The sequence below is a fragment of the Oncorhynchus mykiss genome, chromosome 24 (assembly GCF_013265735.2).
Source record: "Oncorhynchus mykiss isolate Arlee chromosome 24, USDA_OmykA_1.1, whole genome shotgun sequence".
NCBI classification, from domain to species: Eukaryota; Metazoa; Chordata; class Actinopteri; order Salmoniformes; family Salmonidae; genus Oncorhynchus; species Oncorhynchus mykiss.
The window spans coordinates 9,848,222-9,860,399 of record NC_048588.1 but is presented as its reverse complement, the minus strand read 5'-3'; the positions used below and the strand labels follow the sequence as shown (position 1 = coordinate 9,860,399).

Below are 12,178 nucleotides of genomic sequence, written 5' to 3'. Positions count from 1 at the left end.
CTTTGCTATATTAGGAAATAATTTCCCCATTTTCTAAAGAAGTATGCAATGGTGGTCTTTATACATACATTTATACATATACATTTATACTACTGTACTGTGCTTCTCATGAATATTGTAAATCTAAATATATCCTTTGAGATGAACCAATATTATATAGGCCTACCGATGTGGTACTGTATTATTCCAGGTATGTGCTATAGCTGAAACATGGTGGCATGTTGTCTCTCAGGCCCTTATGTTATGTAACATCTCTCACTGTGCAGTGTTATCCTTTGGCACGAGACTGTGGTCTTTTAGCCTAAAATAATTTAGATGTTGTAGCTCAAATGAGCTAATTTGATTATGTTTGGTGTTAGATATTGTTTTAATGGAAGTCTCATTTTAACAGCTTAGTGATCGTGCAAGAGAGAGGAAGGTCCCTGCCACGAGAATCAGCAGGCTGGTCAACTTCGGGGGTAAGAGTTTCACTGCAGTGAATGGAAATCAACCCCAGATATTGCAGTTTTATTAGGTACACCAAAAGGATTCTATTGATAGAATGCCATACAACCGATGCCTAAAGAAACATGACCCAGCCAGCATGCAGCTATATTACAATCAATCAACATTTCTAGTACATTATTAAATCAACCATTATAGTCATTACATCATTGCACAGCCCAGTCCCTATGACCTTGATTTTACTGGGGCTAAGCTGCCTGCCATCCAGGACCTCTACATCAGGCGGTGTCAGAAGAAGACCCTAAAAATTGTCAAAGACCACAGCCACTCCAGTCATAGACTGTTCTCTCTACTACCACATGGCAAGCGGTACCGGAGTGTCAAGTCTAGGACAAAAAGGCACGTGTATGATGGCCAGACAAAGGAGAGATCAGTGTGCGTCTCAAGTGAAACAATGTAGTGTTTGGCACACTTCCTTATGTCTGTCTCGTTGGCAGGTCTGGCAGTCGGGCTGGGACTAGGTGCCATTGCAGAGGTGGCGAAGCAGTCTATGGGAGCCAAGCGTGCAGGTACAGTTGAATTCGGAAGTTTACATACACCTTAACCAAATACATTTGAACTCCGTTTTTCACAATTCCTGACATTTAATCCCAGTAAAAATTCCCTGTTTAAGGTCAGTTAGGATCACCACTTTATGTTAAGAATGTGAAATGTCAAAATAATAGGAGAGAGTGATTCATTTCAGCTTTTATTTCTTTTCATCACATTCCCAGTGGGTCATAAGTTTACATACACTCAATTAGTATTTGGTAGCGTTGTCTTTTAAATTGGGTCAAACATTTCGGGTAGCCTTCCACAAGCTTCCCACAATAAGTTGGGTGAATTCTGGCCCATTCCTCCTGACAGAGCTGGTGTAACTGAGTCAGGTTTGTAGGCCTCCTTGCTCGCACATGCTTTTTCAGTTCTGCCCACAGATTTTCTATAGGATTGAGGTCAGGGCTTTGTGATGGCCACTCCAATACCTTGACTTTTTTGTCCTTAAACCATTTTGCCACAACTTTGTAAGTATGCTTGGGGTCATTGTCCATTTGGAAGACCCATTTGCGACCAAGCTTTAACTTCCTGACTGATGTCTTGAGATGTTGCTTCAATATATCCACATAATCCCCCCCCCCCCCATGATGCCATCTATTTTGTGAAGTGCACCAATCCCTCCTGCAGCAAAGCACCCCCACAACATTATGCTGTCACCCCTGTGCTTCACGGTTGGGATGGTGTTCTTCGGCTGGCAAGCCTCCCCCTTTTTCCTCCAAACATAACGATGGTCATTATGGCCAAACAGTTCTATTTTTGTTTAATCAGGCCAGAGGACATTTCTGCAAAAAGTACGATCTTTGTCCCCATGTGCAGTTGCAAACCGTATTCTGGCCTTTTTATGGCAGTTTAGGAGCAGTGGGTTCTTCCTTGCTGAGCGGCCTTTCAGGTTATGTCGATATAGGACTCGTTTTACTGTGGATATAGATACTTTTGTACCCGTTTCCTCCATCTTCACAAGGTCCTTTGCTGTTGTTCTGGGATTGATTGGCACTTTTTGCACCAAAGTACGTTCATCTCTAGGAGACAGAACGCGTCTCCTTCCTGAGCAGTATGACGGCTGCGTGGTCCCATGGTGTTTATACTTACTATTGTTTGTACAGATGAACGTGGTACCTTCAGGCGTTTGGAAATTGCTCCCAAGGATGAACCAGACTTGTGGAGGTCTAAAAAATGTTTTCTGAGGTCTTGGCTGATTTCTTTAGATTTTTCCATGATGTCAAGCAAAGAGGCACTGAGTTTGAAGGTAGGCCTTGAAATTCATCCACAGGTACACCTCCAATTGAGTCAAATTATGTCAATTAGCCTATCAGAAGCTTCTAAAGCCATGACATCATTTTCTGGAATTTTCCAAGCTGTTTAAAGGAACAGTCAACTTAGTGTATGTAAACCTTTGATTCACTGGAATTGTGATACAGTGAATTCATCTGTCTGTAAACCATTGTTGGAAAAATTACTTTTCTACACAAGGTAGATGTTGTAACCGACTTTCCAAAACTGTAGTTTGTTAACAAGAAATTTGTGGAGTGGTTGAAAATGACTCCAACCTAAGTGTATGTAAACTTCCGACTTCAACTGTAGGTTCTTCCAAGCATCTCTGAAACATACCCTGAGATGAAGAAGCTGCGTGATAGGTTGTTCGATTGACCGCCAGGCTGGCGTTGTGCTGAATCTGGACTGATTTGAAGTTCCTCTCAATATGGCTTGGTTCACCATTGAATGTTATGATATACAGTATTTCTCATGTAATAGTGTAGTTACTCCGGTCTTGCTCATGAATTCAGACCTTAGTTTGTTTTACTGAATGCTTGCTTCTCTCCTTCATTGTGATTCCGTAATAAACTCGACCATGTCTCTCTCAGAGGGTGCCCTGTTGGACTCTCCTCTCCTGTCCGAGGCCAATGCTGAGAGGATAGTGGACACCTTGTGCAAAGTCAGAGGGGCAGCCCTCAAAATAGGACAGATGCTCAGTATACAAGGTATAATGGTCTACCCCTCCCCTCTGTCACCCATCACATTTATCTTTGATGAATTCAATTGGAATACTTGTTTGATGGTTATGCTGCATCTATAAAGGAATTATAGATGCTACATTACATCCTATGTAAAGTATTACCAATTCAACACATTATGCATACTAGGTAAAATTTAACATGTGTTGTGTTCTTCCCGGTAGACAACTCCTTCATAAACCCCCAGCTACAGAAGATCTTTGAGCGAGTCCGACAGAGCGCGGACTTCATGCCCGCCTGGCAGATGAATGTGAGTCATGCATACACTGAAATTATTATAAAAAGAAAAGTATTTATCCTTTTATTTAACTAGGCAAGTCAGTTAATAACAAATTCTCATTTACAATGAAGGCCTACACCGGCCACACCCGGACGATGCTGGGCCAATTGTGCGCCTCCCTAGGGGACTCCCAATCATGGCCGGCTGTGATACAGCCAGGGTGTGTGCAGTGCCTTAGATTGCTGCTCCTATCGGGAGTATTCTTGAACTTCAGATATTGTACAGTAATATTGGACATTCCACTGCTACGACTGTTAGCAAGTCATTTTGGAATCGAATTGAACTCCAACACTCTCCGCTCTGCTGTGTATGTGACTGCAGAAAGTTCTGGAGGAGGAGCTAGGTGCAGGCTGGAGGGAGAAGCTGTCGTCGTTTGCGGAAAAGCCCTTCGCCGCCGCCTCCATTGGCCAGGTGCATCACGGGATGCTGCAGGACGGCAGGGAGGTCGCCATGAAGATCCAGGTGAGGGATCCCATACTCTTTGACATCCAAAGAGAACCGGGCTGCATTTCCAGGTTCAGTAGTATAGTAGCAATAGTATCAGTCAATGACCCATGAATAGATTAGGTTTTATTTGTCATTGTAAAATGTAGATTATTTATCTTTGGCTGAACAAAAAAAAAACGTCTACCTAAAATCCTGATCCCTAGTTAAGGGTTGGTTGCCTGTTTTTAACAGTAACTTGTAAAAAATGTTCTTGTTCTGGGAAAGAGATTATCGCAGTGTTTTTGTCACGGGAGCTCTAAGATTAGATTCTTGTTATTCTCAGACAGTCTTTGTTGTTTTCTCATGTAATTCTGGATGTCTGTTCTCGCTCTCTCTCTCAGTACCCAGGAGTAGTTGAGAGCATCCACAGTGACATCAACAACCTGATGTCTGTGCTGAAGATGAGTATTGTTCTACCAGACGGTAAGGGTTCAGAAATCCAAACTAATAATAATGTATTCAACTTATATAGCGCTTTTCATTACTGAAATAATCTACTTGAATGCTTTGTAGTTAGAAAGATATCCTAGTACTTGGGAAAATGCCCTCAGGAGCCTGCCTTACATTGACATTTATTTTCTCACAGGCTTGTTTGCAGACAGTAGTCTAGAGGTCCTTCAAAGAGAGCTGGCGTGGGAGTGCGACTACAAGAGAGAGGCGGAGAGTGCCAAGCATTTTAAGTAAGCCCTACACTACTGAGTCTGTCATAAAGCATGAAGTCTCTTCAGAAGGATAATTAACTTGAATAGCCTGTAGTAGTCATCTTAGTGTATCCAAATGTTACTATACAGTGAGTATAAATTAAATACCACTTTCCACAGTATTGGGGAAGCTGGCCCTCATGTGATTTCTATCTTTATTTATTTCAGTTCCTGTCAGGATGATACGCTCTAATGCACTGTGAATCTGATGGTAGTACAATTTGTGGGCCTGTTGTGTATTGATGCATAGCAATGTACCAGCTCAGTCCTGTTGAGCAGATTAATGATTTCTGTCTGCCTGTGGCCTCAGGTCACTTCTGGCGGATGACCCATTTTTCCACGTGCCATTTGTGGTGGACGAGCTCTCAGGAAGGAGGGTTCTGGCCATGGAGCTGGTGTCAGGGGTACCGCTGGACAGCTGTGTGGATCTGGATCAGGAGACAAGGAATCAGGTTAGAGTTGACCTCCACCCAGGAGAATAAACATTGGGTGAATGTGGTGAATGGCCTTTTTCCTTGTAGCACTGTGGGGTGACGTTGTGGCCACAGCATTGCCTAACCTTAGTCTAACTCTGTGACTGGTTGACTGACTGGAGACCTTTTTTTGTAGCTCTGACTGTCCTTAACTCAAGAGTTTCCCAAACTCAGCCCTTCGGACCCCAAGGGGTACACGTTTTGATTTTTTTGCTCTAATACTACTAGAGGTTGACCGATTATGATTTTTTCAGCGCCGATACCTTTTATTGGAGGACCAAAAAAGCCGATACCGATTGAACGGCCGAATTATTATTATTATTATTATTATTATTATTATTATTATTATTATTTATTACTTTTTTTTATATATATATATTTGTAATAATGACAATTACAACAATACTTAATGAACACTTATTTTAACTTAATATAATAAATACATCAATAAAATCTATTCAGTCTAAAAAAATAATGAAACCTGTTCAATTTGGTTTAAATAATGCAAAAACACAGTGTTGGAGAAGAAAGTAAAAGTGCAATATGTGCCATGTAAAAAAGCTAACGTTTAAGTTCCTTGCTCAAAACATGAGAACATATGAAAGCTGGTGGCTCCTTTTTAACACGAGTCTTCAATATTCCCAGTTAAGAAGTTTTAGGTTGTATTTAATATAGGACTATTTCTCTCTATACCATTTTGTATTTCATATACCTTTGACTATTGGATGTTCTTATAGGCACTATACTACTGCCAACCTAATCTCGGGAGTTGATAGGCTTGAAGTCATAAACAGCGCAATGCTTGAAGCATTGCGAAGAGCTGCTGGCAAACGCAGGAAAGTGCTATTTGAATGAATGCTGCTGCCTACCACCGCTCAGTCAGACTGCACTATCAAATCATAGACTTAATTATAATAAACATACAGAAATACGAGCCTTTGGTCATTAATATGGTCAAATCCGGAAACTATCATTTCGAAAACAAAACGTTTATTCTTTCAGTGAAATACGGAACTGTTCCATATTTTATCTAACGGGCGGCAACCCTAAGTCTAAATATTGCTGTAACATTGCACAACCTTCAATGTTATGTTATAATTATGTAAAAATGTGGCTAATTAATTACGGTCTTTGTTAGGAAGAAATGGTCTTCACACAGTTCGCAACGAGCCAGGCGGCCCAAACTGCTGCATATACCCTTACTCTGCTTGCACAGAACGCAAGAGAAGTGACACAATTTCTCTAGTTAAAATAAATTAATGTTCAGGCGATATGAACTAAATATGCAGGTTTACATTTTTATTTCTTGTGTACTGATTTTAAGAAAACCATTGATGTTTATGGGTAGGTACTATAGGTCGACCGATTATGATTTTTCAATGCCGATACCGATTATTGAAGGACCAAAAAAGCCGATACCGATTAATCGGACGATTTTTAAATTTTTTTTATTTGTAATAATGACAATTACAACAATACTGAATGAACACTTAATATAATACATAAATAAAATCAATTTAGCCTCCTTTAAATAATGCAAAAACAAAGTGTTGGAGAAAGTGCTGTGTGTGTGTGTGTATATATATATATATATATATACACACACACACACATTGCACTTTTTATATATAACTGCTATGTAAGAAAGCTAACGTTTCAGTTCCTTGCTCAGAACATGAGAACATATGAAAGCTGGTGGTTCCTTTTAACATGAGTCTTCAATATATCCAGGTAAGAAGTTTTAGATAGGTTGTAGTTATTATAGGACTATCTCTATACCATTTGTATTTCATTAACCTTTGACTATTGGATGTTCTTTTAGGCACTTTACTATTGCCAGTGTAAGAGTATAGCTTCAGTCCCTCTCCTCGCTCCTCCCGGGGCTCGAACCAGCAACACAACGACAACAGCCACCATCGAAGCAGCGTTACCCATGCAGAGCAAGGGGAACAACCACCCCAAGGCTCAGAGCGAGTGAAGTTTGAAGCGCGCGCTAACTAGCTAGCCACCAGCCTGATTACACCTGCCTTATCTCGGGAGTTGATAGGCTTGAAGTCATAAACAGCGCAATGCTTGACGCACAACGAAGAGCTGCTGTCAAAACGCACGAAAGTGCTGTTTGAATGAATGTTTATGCGCCTGCTTCTGCCTACCACCGCTCAGTCAGATACTTAGATACTTGTATGCTTGTGTGCTCAGTCAGATTATATGCAACGCAGGACACGCTAGATAATATCTAGTAATATCGTCAACCATGTGTAGTTAACTAGTGATTATGATTGATTTGTTTTTTATAAGATACGTTTAATGCTAGCTAGCAACTTACCTTGGCTTACTGCATTCGCGTAACAGGCAGTCAGTCTCCTTGTGGAGTGCATCGTGAGAGATGCAGGTCGTTATTGCGTTGGACTAGTTAACTGTAAGGTTGCAAGATTGGATCCGCCGAGCTGACAATGTGAAAATCTGTCGTTCTGCCCTTGAACGAGGCAGTTAACCCACCGTTCCTAGGCCGTCATTGAAAATAAGAATGTGTTCTTAACTGACTTGCCTAGCTAAATAAAGGTATAAAAAAATAAAAATTAATAAAAATAATCTGCAAATTGGCGCCCAAAAATACCGATTTCCGATTGTTATAAAAACTGGAAATCGTCCCTAATTAATCGGCCACGCCGATTTTAATTGGTCGACCTCTAAATACTACACAGCTGATTCAAATGATCAAAGCTTGGTGATTAGTTGATTATTTGAATCAGCTGTGTTGTGCTAGGGCAAAAAAACAAAACGTTGCACCCCTTGGGGTCCCGAAGACTGAGTTTGGGAAACCCTGTCTTAACTGTTAGATAAGTTGCTAAGTTATGACTCTGCAGACCACCTGTATAATGTGCTCTGCTCAGTTGTCATTGATATGAATATATGCATTTCCCCCCCAAATCCTGAAGCAATGACTCATACGCCATTGTCTCTACACCCAGAAGTAGAGGAATCATTCATATTCATTAGATGGCTCAAGTGATTGTGGAATCTGGTTTAAAATGACTCCAGGGTAAGCAGACGTTTCACTCACGGTTCAGTGGCGTTGGGATTAAATGAGAACGACAGATAAAGGAGAGCATTATTAACACTTTAAAAGGGCTCTCTAAAACCACATTTCTGACGCAACACTAATGCACATGGCTCATTTGGACCAGCAGGGGGCAGTATCCCAAGTCGAGTGGTGACACTGATGTCACTCACACTATGTAGGGGGTGCATCCCAAATGTCAGCCTGTTCCCTATTTGGTGCCATTTTGGGACTCAGTTTAGGAGTGGTAAACTGACCCCTGTGGTCCCACATCTCCTCTCCCCTGTAGATCTGCTTCAACATCCTGCAGCTGTGTCTGAGAGAGCTCTTTGAGTTCCGCTTCATGCAGACGGACCCCAACTGGGCCAACTTCTTTTACAACGCTGAGCAGAACAAGGTGAGCGGGCGAGTGAGTCTTTGACGAGATGCTGGCGGTGTCTCTTCTGGCACCCTATTCCCTATATAGTGTGCTACTTTTGAGCAGAGCCCACAGGGTGCGCTGATTTTTTTATGTAGGGAATTGGGTGCCATTTGGGGACTTAACCTCTGTGTCATTCATCAATACCATGACTCTAACCTTCAATCATGTTTTTGTATTAAATAGCTTTTATAATGGATTTCATGTACACTGAAATACACTGAATACATGTATAAAAAATATGTAAATGTAGGATACAAGAAAATACCACTTTATTCCCCACATTCATGAACATGTGTGATGGTGATTGTTGTTTTGGTGGGGATGTTACGTAGTTAATCCTCCGCCCACTTTGTGTGTCCAGATTATTCTGTTGGATTTCGGTGCGTGCCGGGATTACCCTGAGGCATTCACAGATGATTACGTACAGGTAAATTAATCTGAGTCGTGTGCATTAAACGCCAAACGAAAGAAAATGGACCGAAACAGGGATGTACTACCTGGACAACGTTTTGCCTCAGTGTGCCCTAACAATTACCCGATGAATGACAGATCCCATTCATATTTTAGACCCAGGAGCACAGCATATCAAATGGCTTTGATTTAGTTCTCTGTAACCTTTTTGATGGCGCAAGGTTGGTCTGTCTGTGTGCAGGTGGTGCACGCAGCCTCCATCGGAGATAGGGAGACTGTTCTGGAGAAATCCAAGGACCTCAAGTTCCTCACGGGGTTTGAGGCCAAGGTAAGAGGTTATTTTTGTGCAGTGATAACCATGGTGTCATGAAGCGTATACATTTTTTTTTTTTACATGTGGTTTATGACATCGCCCCTCTCTCTCTCTGTTCCCTTTCTCCTCTCCTTCTACTGGGGCGGGGTTGTATACATAGCCATGTACTTCTACACTTTTGAGTCAGTAAAAAAACAGAGGGACATACAGTGCCTTGCGAAAGTATTCGGCCCCCTTGAACTTTGTGACCTTTTGCCACATTTCAGGCTTCAAACATAAAGATATAAAACTGTATTTTTTTGTGAAGAATCAACAACAAGTGGGACACAATCATGAAGTGGAACGACATTTATTGGATATTTCAAACTTTTTTAACAAATCAAAAACTGAAAAATTGGGCGTGCAAAATTATGATGATAAATACAATCCACCTGTGTGTAATCAAGGATCCGTATAAATGCACCTGCACTGTGATAGTCTCAGAGGTCCGTTAAAAGCGCAGAGAGCATCATGAAGAACAAGGAACACACCAGGCAGGTCTGAGATACTGTTGTGAAGAAGTTTAAAGCCAGATTTGGATACAAAAATATTTCCCAAGCTTTAAACATCCCAAGGAGCACTGTGCAAGCGATAATATTGAAATGGAAGGAGTATCAGACCACTGCAAATCTACCAAGACCTGGCCGTCCCTCTAAACTTTCAGCTCATACAAGGAGAAGACTGATCAGAGATGCAGCCAAGAGGCCCATGATCACTCTGGATGAACTGCAGAGATCTACAGCTGAGGTGGGAGACTCTGTCCATAGGACAACAATCAGTCGTATATTGCACAAATCTGGCCTTTATGGAAGAGTGGCAAGAAGAAAGCCATTTCTTAAAGATATCCATAAAAAGTGTCGTTTAAAGTTTGCCACAAGCCACCTGGGAGACACACCAAACATGTGGAAGAAGGTGCTCTGGTCAGATGAAACCAAAATTGAACTTTTTGGCAACAATGCAAAACGTTATGTTTGGCGTAAAAGCAACACAGCTGAACACACCATCCCCACTGTCAAACATGGTGGTGGCAGCATCATGGTTTGGGCCTGCTTTTCTTCAGCAGGGACAGGGAAGATGGTTAAAATTGATGGGAAGATGGATGGAGCCAAATACAGGACCATTCTGGAAGAAAACCTGATGGAGTCTGCAAAAGACCTGAGACTGGGACGGAGATTTGTCTTCCAACAAGACAATGATCCAAAACATAAAGCAAAATCTACAATGGAATGGTTCAAAAATAAACATATCCAGGTGTTAGAATGGCCAAGTCAAAGTCCAGACCTGAATCCAATCGAGAATCTGTGGAAAGAACTGAAAACTGCTGTTCACAAATGCTCTCCATCCAACCTCACTGAGCTTGAGCTGTTTTGCAAGGAGGAATGGGAAAAAGTTCAGTCTCTCGATGTGCAAAACTGATAGAGACATACCCCAAGCGACTTACAGCTGTAATCGCAGCAAAAGGTGGCGCTACAATGTATTAACTTAAGGGGGCTGAATAATTTTGCACGCCCAATTTTTCAGTTTTTGATTTGTTAAAACAGTTTGAAATATCCAATAAATGTCGTTCCACTTCATGATTGTGTCCCACTTGTTGTTGATTCTTCACAAAAAAATACAGTTTTATATCTTTATGTTTGAAGCCTGAAATGTGGCAAAAGGTCGCAAAGTTCAAGGGGGCCGAATACTTTCGCAAGGCACTGTATAATGTTATTCATGTTGAGACCATAATAAAGGTTCATACATGCTTCTAACGAGAAATAAAGCATTGTACATGCGGAGTGTTACCAAGTTGTGTTGAAAATGCCCCCTCTCCCCAGGCGTTCCAGGACGCCCACGTGGAGGCAGTGATGATCCTGGGCGAGGCCTTCGCCAACTCTGACCCCTTTGACTTTGGTACCCAGAGCACCACGCAGCGGATCCAGAGCCTGATCCCTATCATGCTGCGTCACCGCCTCACCCCCCCCCCCGAGGAGACCTACTCCCTGCACCGCAAGATGGCCGGCTCCTTCCTCATCTGTTCCAAGCTTGGCGCCAAAATCGCCTGCAAGGACATGTTCCTGGACATCTACAACTCCTACCAACAGCGGCGGCTGGAGAAGGAGCAGGCTGCCCAAGTTCAGGCCTAGATGGGGGTCAAAGGTCATTACTAGGGGTCACTCTCTGGCAGAAGTCCCATGGCTGTGGACAAGGTTGATTTAAGAGAGGGTAACTGTACTACATGGGTGATCTACTGACTCCCAGTACTTTGACTGTCAGTGACTTGATGCCACTCCACCACTTAATGAGGTGGGCTGACAGTACGGAGTGGTAGGTGGAGTGTCTGCTTGTATAAACGAACACAGAAAGAAACTCTATGGCATTTGTGTGATTGAATCACTTGAGATTTGTGTTAATAATATTTGTTTAATGTAAAGGTATGAAGGCTATATAACTGATTTGAGCTGTGTCTCTGTTGGGGGGGGGGGGGTAATATGTTTTGAGTGTTGGTTTGTGTTTTTGATGTACCCTGGTCCAATGGTTTACGACAAACTCATTTTAATGCAGATGGATTAATGCCACAAACATGACATTTGTTTCTGAAAATGGCACTGTTTGTGCTAAAAGGCATTTTGACACTGAAAAGTAATTTGGGCATAATTGTACACACTACAAAGATTACTCTTTCAAATATGGTTGCAGTCTTCCAACAGGTATATTTTTTTGGCAAAAAAAATTTAAAATATGATATACTATTTAATGCCATAAAATATCTTCTTCTATACCAGTCTCAAAATACAAGGCTTATTTCACTGCCTTGTTGGGTTGCAGTATTAAGCCCTCTTGTGAATGTATTTCCATATGTTAGAAGAGCAGTGTTTGTATGTCTTTTAAAGGACTGTTTGATGGAAACCATAGATGTCCTTAAACAGTGCAATAAAATAGTCCTGCTAGATGACGCCAACT

At 41.7% G+C, this 12,178-nt stretch overlaps 1 protein-coding gene across 2 annotated transcripts in view; it reads left to right on the top strand.

Moving 5' to 3' along the window:
- Nucleotides 1-12,178, top strand: part of LOC110503688 (atypical kinase COQ8B, mitochondrial) — a 14,360-nt gene extending 2,182 nt beyond the window's left edge. For both annotated transcript variants that reach the window (XM_021582148.2, XM_021582149.2), the window contains exons 4-15: nucleotides 392-458; nucleotides 942-1,013; nucleotides 2,901-3,017; nucleotides 3,215-3,300; nucleotides 3,652-3,792; nucleotides 4,158-4,239; nucleotides 4,403-4,496; nucleotides 4,828-4,969; nucleotides 8,341-8,448; nucleotides 8,834-8,899; nucleotides 9,125-9,211; nucleotides 11,053-12,178. In XM_021582148.2, coding sequence (XP_021437823.2) covers nucleotides 392-458; nucleotides 942-1,013; nucleotides 2,901-3,017; nucleotides 3,215-3,300; nucleotides 3,652-3,792; nucleotides 4,158-4,239; nucleotides 4,403-4,496; nucleotides 4,828-4,969; nucleotides 8,341-8,448; nucleotides 8,834-8,899; nucleotides 9,125-9,211; nucleotides 11,053-11,361 — 1,371 coding nt within the window. In that variant the 3' untranslated portion in view covers nucleotides 11,362-12,178. The remainder of the gene's footprint in view (nucleotides 1-391; nucleotides 459-941; nucleotides 1,014-2,900; nucleotides 3,018-3,214; nucleotides 3,301-3,651; nucleotides 3,793-4,157; nucleotides 4,240-4,402; nucleotides 4,497-4,827; nucleotides 4,970-8,340; nucleotides 8,449-8,833; nucleotides 8,900-9,124; nucleotides 9,212-11,052) is intronic.